Here is a 14,584-nt window from a genome sequence, read left to right as displayed (position 1 = left end):
GTCATAGAGGGTCTCATTTAAAATCTACCCTTTAAAGTGAGTGCATTTCTCAGCTTCCATTGCAATTTGTGCTTTTGATGGATCTGTTTCTCAGTCTCAAAGGGAATAAATTTGAAATGAAGATTTGCAGTAAATTTAGCTTTAACTGAAGTGAGATATTTTTTTTTTCAGCAGTTACCACTGATGTTGAATTGTGTATATTTAAAATAACCCTGGCTGCAGAAAACATTAATATTAGTTGCTGGCAGCAAATATATTTTTTCATCAATGAAAGGGCAGTTTGCACACTGATATTTATTGACCTCTAGTCAGGTTTTGTAATATCTTTATCGATAACATGTTTTAAAACAGGTATTATAACTGGGCGTTGGCTGTTTTAAAACAGGTATTATAACTGGGCGTTGGCTGCTCCAATGATTCTGAGTTTGCAGGTGTTTCAGAAGAGTTTGCCTAAGGTAAATAGATACACGTATACTTTTTTTACGATTTCGTATGTAGTAACAAATTATTATCTCTTTATTTTGTTTTTTCTATACAATTTAAAAACATGCCTAACTTTTCAGGCTACTGTTGAGTCCTGGGTCAAAGAAAAGATGCCAAAGAAGTCTGGAAGGTGGTGGTTCTGGCGCAAGAGAGAAAGCATGACTAAACAGGTAACAGGCCTGTTTTGAATTTTTTTTTCTTTCCTTAGCTGTTAAAAGATGAAAAAATTGTAATTTGACAGAAGTGCCTCGGAACTCTGCTCATACAGCTCCGTGTCACTGATTGACAGCTGAGAGTTACTTAGTGTTGCTGTAGCTGCTTCTTTATATTTAGTCTTAAACACATCTTTATTTGCTGTTACTGATTGCTTCAACAAAATTTATTGCATTCAGCTGTTGTACAATATTCTTAAAATTTCTTCTTTTAAGCCATAAGCAGTTGTCAGAGCTACTTTTCAGTCACTGCGGTATGTTTTAGGAATGTATACACAAATAAGTAATTAGGTGCTGTGCTGCATAATAGATGTTATACTGATAGACCCCATTTTAGACTAAATTAAGCTTTCTAAACTTTGCATCTATGCCTTAAATTTACTTGCCCCCCCCCCCCAAGTGAATTTTATAAGCTTAGAGGTTGACAGCTCCCTTACTGCTAAATTCATCATGTGTAAACTAGCAGTTCTCCATTTCTGGCATGCACAGTTGTATTTCCTGAAATAATAAAAAGCTGCAATGAATCATTCCTTCTTAAGCATCCTTTTGTTAAATAATTTAGAGAATGAGCGATTCTGAGACAATATAGTTTATGTACTATATTGATAACTGTTTAAGTGTGAACTATGAATTCACTTGGATTGGTTTAAAATGCTTAAAATGTCAATATGTTCTTTGTTACCGTGTTGCTTTAGATACCAGAGGCAAAAGAGGGGAAAGCTGAGACGCAAAGAGCAAATGAGCTGCCAGCAACTATAAAAGAGCAAGTTAATAGTAGGTGTGTTCCTGTCTGAAGACTATTTTGTGGACTGAATAGCATCTTTTTTTCTGTTTCTTTCTCTTTTTTTTTGAGTGAAGAATTCAGTAGGACTTTACTGTGGGAAGAAATGTTTTCCTCTAAGATACTGAAGACGAACTAGATTTGTTTAGCAAACATTAAGCAAAATAATGTGGCAGCAAACACTGTAGGAACTACAAATACACTACAGTAATTTCCTAAATCCTATTGTGTTTATTTCTTAAATCATAACATAACTAACAGAACAACAAAGACATATATGGTAACATTTAGCAATGGGCCACTACTCTGTAAATATAGTGGTATTGTTTCTGAGATACTGTTTGACTTTTTTTTTTTTAAAAAAAAGTGCTTAATATTGTATTAATAATTTAAACCATGTGACGTTTTTTGTAACATTAAATAATTGAAACAATAAAATAGTATTAATTACAGTGCACAAGTTGCCCAAGATTGTGGTTGGAAACTAGCAGTATTTAGCACAAAACTGTCCCAGTCTCGCTAATTTATTATGCATAGTCATATTCTCCCCTGATTTTATGAAGATACTTGTAAATGTTGTTGGTGTCTTAAAGATTTAAAAACCTAAATATATTGTGATTGAATACTTTAGGGAAATTAAATGCTGCTTTTAATCTTGAAATCTCTAATTAGCAGAAAAATAAGTCTGTGAATAACCTTAAAAGGTGAGCTACTCCACTAACTTATCACCCACAGTTTAAATTATGTAGTAACTGGCAGCTTTTTTAAAAAACAAAACACTGTTACTTATTCAGTATCCCTTTTCATCTGTAGTTTACCTAATTCATCAACACAGTATTTGTGACCTCCGTGTCTTTACTAAACCCATCATGCGTGGAGCCAGCTAGTAATAGTAATTTTTAGAGCTCCACCAATACTAGTGTGCATTACAAGTCTTACTTGCTTACTGGCATATATTAGCTTTATTTGGGCATTCACTAGACCATGGACTTTGTTAATCTGTGCTATCAGGCTAGTAGCACATCCTCAACATAAGCAGAAATTACTCTTGCATGAGAATGTTACACCAATAAAGAAAGATTTTCTGTAGCTTATGTTTGTTCTGGTTGATGTCACATTAGACCTCCAGAAGATGACTCTTCTAGTGATGAAGCATCACAGGAGTTGAAGGAATCCCTGAAAATAGATTCTGCCCCAGTAGAGCATCCAACCCATGGAAACATTACATCTTATAAGAAGTCACTTAGACTCTCTTCAGACCAAATAGTAAGTGGCATGCCTTTCTTGTACATAGGATGCTTCATAATTCCACTCTGGTTCTAAGAGTTGGACTTTTTCTGCTTTTTAGAAGTGACACATAAGTATGTATCACAAATTAAAAATGATCTTTGGGTTACTTTCCTAAGGGATGTGACAGCAGTAGAAAAAAGGAATAGGGAAATTTAAAATTTAAAAGGAAATTTAAAGTATTTTCTTGTGCTAGTGTGGGCAACTGCAAGGAACTGTTGATTAATTTTTTTCTTATGTATTTTTCAAGAATCTGGATTTTGGGGTTTAAAAAGAATAATTTCTTAGTTTATTAATTTTGGATTGAAAAGAATAATTTCTTACAAAGTTCTATCATCAAACTTATGTATTAAAATTTTGCCAAAAAGCTGACATTGTTGGCTTCTACAATTTGGATATCCTAGGTTCTGAATGTTCCAATAAGGTACCTTTAAATTGGTATGCAGTTTATTCATTGCAGTCTAACTTGCAAGGTAGCTCTGCTACTGTGTAAATGTGATTTTCATCAGGGAAGAATTTTGATGAAAACATCCATTAAGGAGAAAATACTATTGCATCCTATAGCAAACTAGGAGGTCCATTTGATAGTTCTGTAAGTCTCTTGTAATAGCAAGAGTTACAGTAGCAGAGAGTCAAATATCTGCTGCTGTAAGCAGATATAGGAGCTATGGACAAATACACGTACCCAATCTACAAAACAGACTTGCTAGCAAAGCTGTGCCAGCATTAAACTATGGTTTGCTTCTTGATGAGTTAAAATAGACAAGGAAGAGTTTATGAACCATTTTCTGTAGCTCATTTATGATTCTAACAATTTTCTAGTAAGGGCAACTTATATTTTCAATTATTTTGATTTATTCTAAAGGCAAAGTTGAAGCTCAGAGATGGCCCTAATGATGTTGTTTTTAGTATTACAACCCAGTATCAAGGGACCTGCCGTTGTGCAGGAACAATATATCTCTGGAACTGGAATGATAAAATCATTATATCAGACATTGATGGAACAATAACCAAGTAAGTATCATTGCTTTTTTTCTTATCTTGCTTTATTGATCCTATCCTGCTTTTCAAAATAAGATAAAGAAACTTGATTTAAGAAGACTATTAAAGAATGTTCATTGTCATGAAAGAAACCGCTTTGATTTTTAATTTGTACTTGCATTTACAGCAAACTAGAAAATGTCTTTTAAAAGAATAATGTAAAGGAGATAATGTTTACTATGTGATTATTGCCCTTTCAGTTAGACTTCTCCAGGTTTAGCAGCCATAGGTTAACTTGAAAACCAACCTGTGTTGTATGACCCCACTAGTTGCTGTGTCTGGAGTAGTTACTAATTCCCTTTTGAAATCATTAAGACCATCTGTAGAGATATTTCCATAAAACTTAATATAAATTGTACATTTATTAGTGATTCACTTTAACAAAACTCATATACTTAGTATCAGCTATCTCTGATTTTGCTTTTAGGTCTGATGCTTTAGGACAGATCCTCCCTCAGCTTGGCAAGGACTGGACTCATCAGGGCATTGCAAAACTCTATCATTCCATAAATGAGTATGTAATCTATGAAACATAGATAGGGTTTTCTGGAATTTGGGGATTAATGGGCACATAATTGGATTGTTGTTAATAATTATGCAGTTTATTACAATTTGTTGGGCTAAATGTGGGGAAGTGAGCTATTTCTGTCATTCACAAACAAAACCAAGTTCTTTTCCCAGATGTATACTTCTACAGGAATGGAAGACACCACTTCTACTAGTTCCCTTCTCAAATGTTTGATTCTGCATTTTAGTTCTTAACATCTATGCGTAATATTGTTGTGACTACAAAAGAGAACCATAATAGCAATAATTTCTTGAACAGCCATGCATATCTCTGTGTCCGCCAGCTCAGACTGATCACAAAGCCTGTTACAAACATTTTACAGTCTAAATTCAAACCTAAATTGTGTCCTTCCAATGAATAAATGATTTTAACGTGTTTGCTACCAAACTCAAGCTGAATGCTCCTTAACATGAAAACTATCCTAATTAGGCTTGTTTCAGAGCAACTCGCCACTGCCACGAAGGGAAGTTTTCTGTCATTTGTACTTCTGACATAAGCTGATGCAGTAGAAAAATAACTCTGCAAAATGGCAATTTCCCCTTCCCCACTCTGGGTTAGTCAAGTGAAAGTGCTCACCTTGTGATCTGCAAGAACTTGCATAGGCAGCCCATGTGCCCTTGCCGCAGTGGTGACGTGTTTGCTTAGTTCAAAAGTGTCATGAACCACACCTTGATAAATTTACTGTTCATCTAAGAGGTATATAGCCTTGTAATACTTATGTCCAGTAACTCAGGGCAGAATAAACCTACATATTTCCTCCTCTTTCAGATTTGATCCTTTAGAAAACTTTTTTTTTCAAAGTATAGTGATGCCAGAAATAATGCTACTGGGAGGATCACAGGATGATCGTTAAACACTTAATGATCCACTTGAAATAATCAACTCTTATCTTTGATTTTAAGTTTAGTAGTCTTACTTTCCCCAAAAAATATTTGGGATCTTAGAATCTATTGTTGGCCTTCATTCTGTGGCTAAATTTCAGCTGTGACTCCTTGCAGTCTATGGGAGATAACCTGAACTTTTTTTTGTTTTCAGTGCATAATAGAAGAGTAGTTTTGGAATTACTTGCCAAATTGAATCAAGTCTTTGAAAATGCACATGACACTTAAGACTTTTGTGCATACAGTAACTGTACAAATCTGGGTGACGGATAAACCTATGAAGTCTGCAGGAAAAATTTGGGGGCTTGATGAATGCTTCTTGTTATCCATACTTCACTCTGCACTGGAAATTCTGCCAACAACCTGAAAAGTCCAACAACTAAGACAGGAGATCTGGCATCCAGTATTATGTGATGCAGATAATTTAAATAATTGCTATCATCCTGCAGCTGGGCTAAAACCAATGTGGCACTTGTTTAAACACACTTAGCTGGATAAAAGCAGTGTGGCACTTGTTTAAACACACTTTAGTCCATTTAATTGTGTCATCTCTATATTACCATCCCTAGCTGGTTTTTTTGACTTTGTTTTGGTTTGTTGGTTTTTTTTTTTTACTTTCCTGTTTCTTGGTTTTGATTGAGTTACGCATTTTAAAGTATTATATGCCTTGCAGATTTTTTAACAGTGAAACAGTCTTCTCCTGTGTGCAGAGCACTGCAATGGGTCGCTACCTAAACTGGTGCCTCTGGACATTGCTATAAACATATACTTACAGTTGCAAAGAAACTCCTCAGTGGGAATATGAACTAAGCTGATAATTCTTTTCTAGAAATGGCTACAAGTTCCTGTACTGTTCTGCCCGTGCCATTGGGATGGCAGATATGACCAGAGGATACCTACACTGGGTGAATGACAAAGGAACAATTCTCCCCAGGGGCCCTCTCATGTTGTCCCCTAGCAGTTTGTTTTCTGCCTTGCATAGGTAAGTAAGCTTGTGGGATTTCATACATCGGTTCCCTCCCCATCTCAGAGAAAGAAGCAAAATAAAAAGATTTGGCTTGCTGACCATTACAGCTGTAACCATTCCACTCAGTGTTAGATTTGCTACTGAGACTTGATGTCCCTCTAGTCATCATTTACAAGCTCTTTGTTTTGTCTGAATTTCACTTGTTGTGTACTTCTGTTTCTGAGAGCGTGTTAGAAGTGGCCACAAAACACAAAATATCATAGAGCAGCTCATTTTCCCTTTTTTATTAATTTTTCCAGTCCATGACTGAATACTGTTTATATCAGTACAAATTTGTCTTTTTAAGCATATCTGTAAGGATTGTAGTGCAATGCTACTACACAAGTTAGAGGGAAAAGAAGAAAATCTGGGGAATATTATAGACGGTATACTAAATGATCTTGCAGTATTGGGAGTGCTCTGTACATGACTACTTAAAAAGCAATATGCAGTTTGGCTATGGTTCAACTGAGTTGATCTTTTGAACCAATCATAGTCAATTGTTCTTGATGGGAAGAGCTAATAGGGGGAAAGTCTTTTTGTTTTTGCTTGGTTTTTAGTAAAAACAACTGATTCATGGCTAGCAATAACAGCAACTTCTGTTAAAGTCACTAAGGCCTTCCGTAATATTGTCAGGGACAGGAGGTGTAATGAGCTTATGTGTACTTGATCAGGTCTTCTTATTCATATGGTCATCTACAATAAAAGGTGTTCACAAACTCCATTCACAGCTGGTAATTTCATCCCATTTATGTAGCCTGCACACAGGTTATTCACCTGTTTTTTTCACTGTGGATGTTGCAAAACCAGCAAATGTTTTATTGTTTCATTGTCTCGTATCATTCTTGGATAACTACTGACCAATGTCTATATAACTACCAACCCTAGCAACAGGAAGCAATGAAAATATAAATATCAGATAAATGGGGGAAGGAGAATACCCTCTATAAAATCATGATTTAGAATTTGACTGTTGAAATTTTATTTTAGGGAAGTAATAGAAAAGAAGCCTGAAAAGTTCAAAATCGAATGTTTGAATGATATCAAGAATTTGTTTGCTCCCAGTAAACAGCCTTTCTATGCTGCTTTTGGAAACAGACCCAATGTAAGTCTGCCCCTTTCTAATTGAAGGGTTAAAATGCATGAAGTACTTGGGAAGCAAAAGAAATAGACTTTTCTTTTTGTTTCTATTTAAATTTGAGTAAGGAAATAGGACACTGGTGCTTTTATGGGTTTGGTCAGGAAAGCCCACATGCAGATACTTTAAATAAAAGCAGCTAGAACTGCTTATGTGAGACAGGTTACAAATATGCGTTAGTATTCTCAGAATTTTATTAAATATATTCCATATTCATTTTTAGCATTTTTGACAGCTTTATACCCTAAGGGTATTAATTCAGTGCTCTTCAGTCTCAAATTCTTTTTCCTGTTTTACAGTTCCTGTATTTTTTTTCTGCAGCTCAAGGCTTTTGTAATTGAGCTAGAGAGAGAGTATTGTAAGAGGAATATTGTCAGAAGGAATGGTATTGTGTGGTATAGATTTTGGGTACGTTTGTGGTCCCAGGCTCGGGAACAGGAATTAAATGTTTGGAGGCGGGGGGATTGTTTTGTTATGGTGTGTGTATGTTCTTTGGGGTTTTTTTGTTATATTTTTTGGCTGTTGTTTAGGGGACTTTTAATAAAGGGGCAGTTTTACTGCACCCTTTTTGGATCAGCTTTTTTCGTTTCTTCAATAAATTGTTTGTGATATACGTTTAATAAGGTGATGTTGAAGCATGTGCTGTTCATGCTTTTTGCAGGATGTGTATGCCTACATGCAAGTGGGAGTTCCAGACTGCAGAATATTCACTGTGAATCCAAAGGGTGAACTGATCCAAGAACGGACTAAGGGAAACAAATCTTCGTAAGATCATTTTTGTTATTTCAACTAAAGAAAGTATTTAGGAATGAGATTACCAAATATTTGCATTTGTGACTGTGATGATTTGATCTATTACATACAACACATAAAAATCTTATTTGCCAGAGACTTACAGCTTTGGATACTTGACTGAAAGTTTTCAAAAAGAAAAGTAAACTGGCAAAATAAAATTGAAAATTGCTTCTTCAATAGTGATGCCTTATTTGACTATAGCTTTCTGGTCTAGACTTCTAAAGCTCCTTTTTGGCTTACAGTTGAACAGTGACTAGACTGTTAAATATTGATCTTTCTTTTTTAATATAGGTATTACAGACTAAGTGAGCTTGTGGAACATGTGTTCCCATTGCTTAATAAAGAACAGAGCTCTGCATTTCCGTGCCCAGAATTCAGCTCCTTTTGCTATTGGAGAGAGCCTCTTCCTGACCTTAACATGGACGACCTGGCCTGAAAAATACTTCTCACCTAGAGATGGAATTTCATATTCAGCTACTCAACTTCAGTTTAAATGTGAAGAACTTTCTTAATGAAGATGCAAATTTATATACTGGTACCGTAAGTCTTACTTAAGAAATCACTTTAACTCCGTTGGTTTAAAACAAAGAAAATGCAAAGCTACTGTCTTATTTTTTTGGGGGGGGGGGATTTGATTTTTTTGTTTGTTTGTTTCTTTATCGCTTGTCTTTATATACCTGTTCTAAGGCACTTGAGATTGGCCTGTCATTGATGGTCATGGTACCCAAGTGCTTCCAGGCAACGAAATGCTGAGGTAAACTATGATTTTGCATTTTCATCAATACAGACCTTATTGTAAACATAGGTTGTTGGGGTGTTTTTTTGTATTAGTCTTAATAGTGTATTTTCTAAAATGAAGCCAAAAAGTGTATGGAAACTGCCAAATAGAATGTCAGACCTGTTAACAAAAAGTGTGGTCTAATGTTCAGGTGGGCAATTAGGCCATTTCCGAAAGGAGCCAGAACCTAAGACCAGTGTGCTCTTTCTCAGCTAAAACACAGAAAATGTGTAGAGGTTACTAGCCTGACAAACTCTGAAGACATAAAATGCCTCTTTAAATGTAAATATGCCTTTTGTCACATGTACGAGACTGTGCTTTTACAATTCACGCTCAAACTAACTCTGCTTATTACTTTTTTTACATGCAGTGTTTAAACTATTTCATGAGCTTGTTAAAATGGAAGTTGTCTTCAGATACTTGTATGGCTTTTGTTGTTTTCAGGCTGCACTATGTCATGTAAAATTTCCATCAAGAAAAATCTTGAACATTTCTGTAAGAGTTGGGGAGCTGGCATTTTTATTTCCTTTTTCAACAGAGATGATGCATATGTGTGTGATGCTGTGTAGGCCAGTAAAATGTATGTACAGATTATATTCAGGGAATTGTAATACTAAAAAAATAATGTATTTAATTTTTTAATTGTCTACTGCAGGTCTTTCCAGAATTCTGTATTGCAGGTTTTCAGTAGCTGGAAGGAAATGCAGCTCAATAGTGAGATTCCAGGTATGAGAATGGTTAAATGCTGCAGAGCAGAATAAACCTTTTTGGGTTTGGGTTATTCATAAACATTGTGCTGATCATTCCTCAGGTTCAGATCAGAGCCTGTGAACAAACTGCATTCCAAGTCTAGTGTTTATCAGCTGTAAAAGCAGCTAGCATTTCTCTTTCCAAAAAAATAGTTGAAGGCAAAGGTAGTTCTGCTTTTTGAGTTATTGCATTTAACCTCCTTCAGACAAATCTATGGTGAGAATGTATCATTCTACCAGCCCAGAGTGTTTAAGGACTACAGTCATTTAAACGTCAATCCTGGGCTTTCTGGGCACACAGTCTTTTCTGTCACTCCTTAAGCAAGTTGCTGGGGCCATACATGAAATATCCTTCTAGGGGCAACACCCAGAATTTCCACCAGGCTCTGGGGCAAGCTCCCCCACTGCTCCCCATACGCAGCTCCCTGTGGGAGCAGGGAAGTGTGAGTGATCTTTAGAGGACGTTTGTATGGCTACCTGATGCGGCACCTGCACCAGGGCTGCTCTTCTCGGAGACAGCTTGGGCAGGCCCTTCTGCTTCAGCTTACTGTAGGAAAGGAGCTCTCTGTTTCACTACCTGCAAAAGGGCACATTTAGAGGATTTTACCCCCCATCCCCATCCCCAGGAATATTTTTCTTCTATCGGGCCGAGTAGTCTTAACCCACAGTTCTGTTGTAACACCAGCTAATGCTAGACAATTGGTGAACTGCTTGGTGAGGGGGTAAATTTTTAGATCACTATATAAATAAATAACTCCCCTCTCCCCCCCCCCCCCCCCCTTATAAAACTCTAGTGTATTCCTGTGTTTATAAAACAAAAGAATTGGGGGCAAGCAAAACCAACATGGAACCTCTCTTTTAAAGCAGGAGTATGAGAGTGGGAAAGAAAACATACCTATCTGTCATGATGGGGGTTGAAAGGCACTATCCTTCTTGTACAGTGAGAACAATACTTCCTGTGACTGTTTCAGCATATTCTTGGTCCTGTCACCAATCTACTCAGTGTTCAAGTAGATTTCACAGGATTCAACTGAAAGAATATTTTGCTCTTACCGCTTCTTTTTTTCCTTTTATTTTTTTCACTTACAAACATAATTCCTCTTTTTTTTCCTCCTTTTCTTACCTTTTATTCCATAGATTTCATTAGAAACTGACATTTTCATGATCACCAAGTGCTTTGAATATCAATGGGATTTGAGCTTTTAAGTCACTAAAATACTTTAAATAAGAATCCAACATAATATTTTAATTACAAGATGAAATATTCTATCTAAAGATTATATTTTACATAAAGGGAGTGAAGCTGCCTCTCCTAAAACAGTGGATGTCAAAATTTTCTTTACTGCGCTTAACTTGTTCTTGGTGGCCCTGATATTACCTGGGTTTTTTCTAAAAATAAGAGCACTTCATGAAACTGGGATAAGTTTCCAAATGGGACAGGTTATTACCAAGATTTGTCTGTATCTTTCTTGGTTAATTTTTTTCTCTTCAGTTCCATTCATCTTTTCAGCTTGTCATAAAGGCAAGTTGTGGATTTAAGATGGGCACTTGAGTAAATGAGCAGTGTGGAAAAATAGTATCAGGTATATCCCAAAACACATATAATTTAAGGTGGTCTGAATATGGGGGTTGAGTGGTAGAGAGCTCCCCATTCTGCTAACCTGTTACTTTGCATTACAGGGATGTCCAACAAGTTGCTTAGTTTAAAATATTTCTTTTTCTGCTCTGTAACAGCTACAGTTTTGATATACGTTTTTTGATAAAATATAATAGTGTTCTTCAGTATTTCTGATACGAGTAGGGTGGAGTTTTGTTCTGTTTTTCTAAATCTGGCTTGTATTTGAAGCTTTTCAGATTGTTTGTTAACCCTGTTTAGGGACAGAATAGGGGGGCACTGTACCTGTCATTGCATACCTATGTAATTTGGACTGCTGGGCACTTTACTGACTCTAGAAAAGACATCTCATTACTATCAACCCGTAGGCTTGTGCTGCAATATTAATATGAATTGGAGTAAATAAGAATTATGCATTAGCCTGCCCTTTGTTACCTTAGCCAAGAGAAGTGGCCTGAAACTGATGTTTGAGGACAAGTTGTGCTACACTTACTTAAAATCAGCGCAAGCTAAATCATTCTTTCTGTGAAAGAGGAACTTCTAAGTGTATGTGCCTGTAGGCACATGCACACCCCTGTTAAGACTGTGTTGTTGAAGATGCAGATCCTCTTAGCATTGGAACCGTGTCAAAAGCTGAGTCAATGATACCTGTCTGGAAATAAACAAGGAACACTGCAATTCAAAACTTTAGTAACTTGGACATTACCCATTTCTATAATGATTTAACGATCAGTAACTAAAGTGGTACACATTTCTGGATATTTATTTTTTTTATTGTACCGAGCATGTTTGTACTTCGAAAGGTTGGGCTCTCATCCCTAACAGTATACAATTGCATGTGCAATCTTGGCTCACGTATCCTTAGCTTCCTGTCATCAGTATATTCCTTCTAAAACTTTTTCTTTTGTCAACTGGAAAAGTTTTAACACTTGTGTCAACTCTGTTATGGAACTTCTGAAGCAAACTCTGAATCCGCTTATGGTAAAGACAAAAGAGATGAGATTTCATGTTAATATTTCATACAAGTCTTCTAGAAAATGTTGTCATATGAGTGAGAGTTGTTTAAACGATTGTAATGCAAATTCATAATGAAACATCAAAAATACACAGTGAATCTGAGATGCCTTTGAAGTGTCACTTTTGCCTGAAGAAGTTTTAGTTTCCAGAGTGAAAATCTGCTGAATAGAATGGAATTGTTTTGAATTTTTTTTACAGTGTTAATTACTTCCAGATGAAAGTTAAACGCTGGTTTATTTTGAGGGTGGGAAAACTCTCTTCAGTCGTTTCATTTTTATGTTGAAGATGTGGAATATTTGATTGTTAAGCAACCCAATCACTAATAAGGTAGTGTGTTTAAAACTGTCAAATCTGTGATCATACCAATACAGTGGTTTTTGTTAAGACTGGACTATCTTGGGTACTGTAACCCATACTTCAGTGCAATGTTTATTGATGTTCAGACCAACATTATCACAATAAACAAACATAAACTAAAATTTTTCTTCTCTTTGTACTTGTGAATTCCATTCTTGTATTGCCAATTTAGTAAATGTGGGGTTATTTAAATTTTACATGGAATTCAAGTTGCTCTTCTAAGGACTATGATACACTTGCTTTCTCTTGCACTCAATTTACTTTTTTCAGAGTATTGATACAACTGATAAATAATTGCTGTCATCCAACTTACATTGTGTGCCAGTACCAATATTGTGTTATAAGTATAAAGAAAAGGAAACAGGTTTTAATAATACAGAATATCAGGTAACAGATGCATGATTTGGGAATACATAAGCTGCCTTGAAAAAAATCTTGCAACTGCACAGTTTGAGCTCCTGTACATCTGCCCTTATTTGGAGTTTTATCCTAATTCCATCAAAGTTAACTTTTTCCTTTAAAGGTAGAGGGTATTGTCTTCCATTACAGTTGAATTGCTTGAGGCAGTTACTGTGAGACCATCTTGAAAAAGGGGCCTGGAGCTTTCAGTAGAAACTTATTCTTCCTGGTCTCTTGCTGCTGTTGATAAATACAACTAATTAGCAGCCTACCTTTAGAAAATTCAACCACTTCAGTCACACATAAAAGTATGGCAGATCTGCATGGAAGTGTAAACTCTGTTGTGCCTTTTGATCCTTCTACAGTGTGTGTCATTTGTGTTGCTACTCCCAGCACCTTGCTTTCCTCGTGCCTAGACGCAGGTTTCTGCTGTCGTTGGATCATCTGCATTTCTGTTGGGTTTCCCCTGTGATTCTGCTCACAGGCTTCACCCTTCTCCTTCTCTTCACACCGAGGGCACTTTACTCCTCACAACACACTCTTCACTGCCTGTCTACTTGCTTGTCCTGCAGTGAGCAACTGCGCCAGTGCAAGCAGGAGAAGGGTGGCGTGTTCTGTGCATGCTAAATGTTCAGATCTGTTGCAAAAACATTTCTGAGCTGGCATTCTCTCTCCTCTGTCCATCTTGCCCTGTTGACCTGTTGGGACTCCTACTGGGGTAATCTTGGTCATGGTGGATGGATTTTTTGGTCTTGAAGCAACCGTCTTAAATGCATGAAGAATAGAATCGCAGTTTCCAAGAACAGGGACTTTCCTCTGTGTGTGCAGGGCACCGTGTCTAGAGTTGTGCTCTGCAGTTTGGACACCTAGGGCCCTGGGGGCTGCATTTGGGTTGGGAAGTACATGTGTGCTCCCACTTGTTGCAGTTGTGGGCCGAGCTGTCAGACCAGGGGTGAGCTGAGGCTGTGAGTCAGCTGCTGCTCAGAAGGGTTTTCTGGGCAGATGTCCTGCACGGGAGGGAGCGGGATGGGTCAGAGCTTCTGAAGGTGTTCACTGTTTCACAGCAAGGGCCTGTCAGGGCCTTCTGTCTGGCAGGGGCAGGCACTTCCATGCAATGTGTTTTCTAAGCATGACAATACCAGCAGCATTTCCTCCGCTCCTCTCGCCTTAGACTAATCAAACTCACAGTGATGTTTCTGCCCCATACCAGAGATGCCCAAGACCCCTCTAATCATGCAAGGGGCTGTAGCAAAGAGTAGCAGAAAGACTCCGGCGCTATAACCCCACGCAGTATTTTCCTTCATGGCTGAAGTGGCTGCTGGCCCAGGCCGGGTCGAGGCCCCGGGCTGCGGTGCGGTGGGAAGGGCCTCCCAGCCCGAGCGGCTCGGGGGGGTTAACACGTGTGGAGCGAGGAGGACTTGTTAATGGCTTTCGGGTATAGTGCTTTGAATGGGGCACAATTAACTGTGTGTTGGGC

The 14,584-nt window shown here is 37.3% G+C and overlaps 1 protein-coding gene across 5 annotated transcripts in view; it reads left to right on the top strand.

Annotated features, from left to right (window-relative positions):
* LPIN2 (lipin 2) overlaps positions 1 to 12,813 on the top strand; it is a 45,995-nt gene extending 33,182 nt beyond the window's left edge. For 2 of the 5 annotated variants that reach the window (XM_074899134.1, XM_074899131.1), the window contains exons 11-19: positions 386 to 653; positions 1,391 to 1,473; positions 2,598 to 2,742; positions 3,629 to 3,777; positions 4,232 to 4,318; positions 6,083 to 6,235; positions 7,250 to 7,364; positions 8,059 to 8,162; positions 8,484 to 12,813. In XM_074899134.1, coding sequence (XP_074755235.1) covers positions 386 to 653; positions 1,391 to 1,473; positions 2,598 to 2,742; positions 3,629 to 3,777; positions 4,232 to 4,318; positions 6,083 to 6,235; positions 7,250 to 7,364; positions 8,059 to 8,162; positions 8,484 to 8,628 — 1,249 coding nt within the window. In that variant the 3' untranslated portion in view covers positions 8,629 to 12,813. Of the gene's footprint in view, positions 1 to 385; positions 654 to 1,390; positions 1,474 to 2,597; positions 2,743 to 3,628; positions 3,778 to 4,231; positions 4,319 to 6,082; positions 6,236 to 7,249; positions 7,365 to 8,058; positions 8,167 to 8,483 lie in introns of those variants that run through there. The other 3 variants (XM_074899132.1, XM_074899133.1, XM_074899135.1) reach the window with 3 other exon arrangements.
* The last annotated feature ends 1,771 nt before the right edge of the window (positions 12,814 to 14,584 follow it).

This window comes from Athene noctua, chromosome 2, assembly GCF_965140245.1.
Source record: "Athene noctua chromosome 2, bAthNoc1.hap1.1, whole genome shotgun sequence".
Classification (NCBI taxonomy): Eukaryota; Metazoa; Chordata; class Aves; order Strigiformes; family Strigidae; genus Athene; species Athene noctua.
Note: the sequence above shows the minus strand (reverse complement) of the source record. Positions and strands in the feature narration are given on the sequence as shown.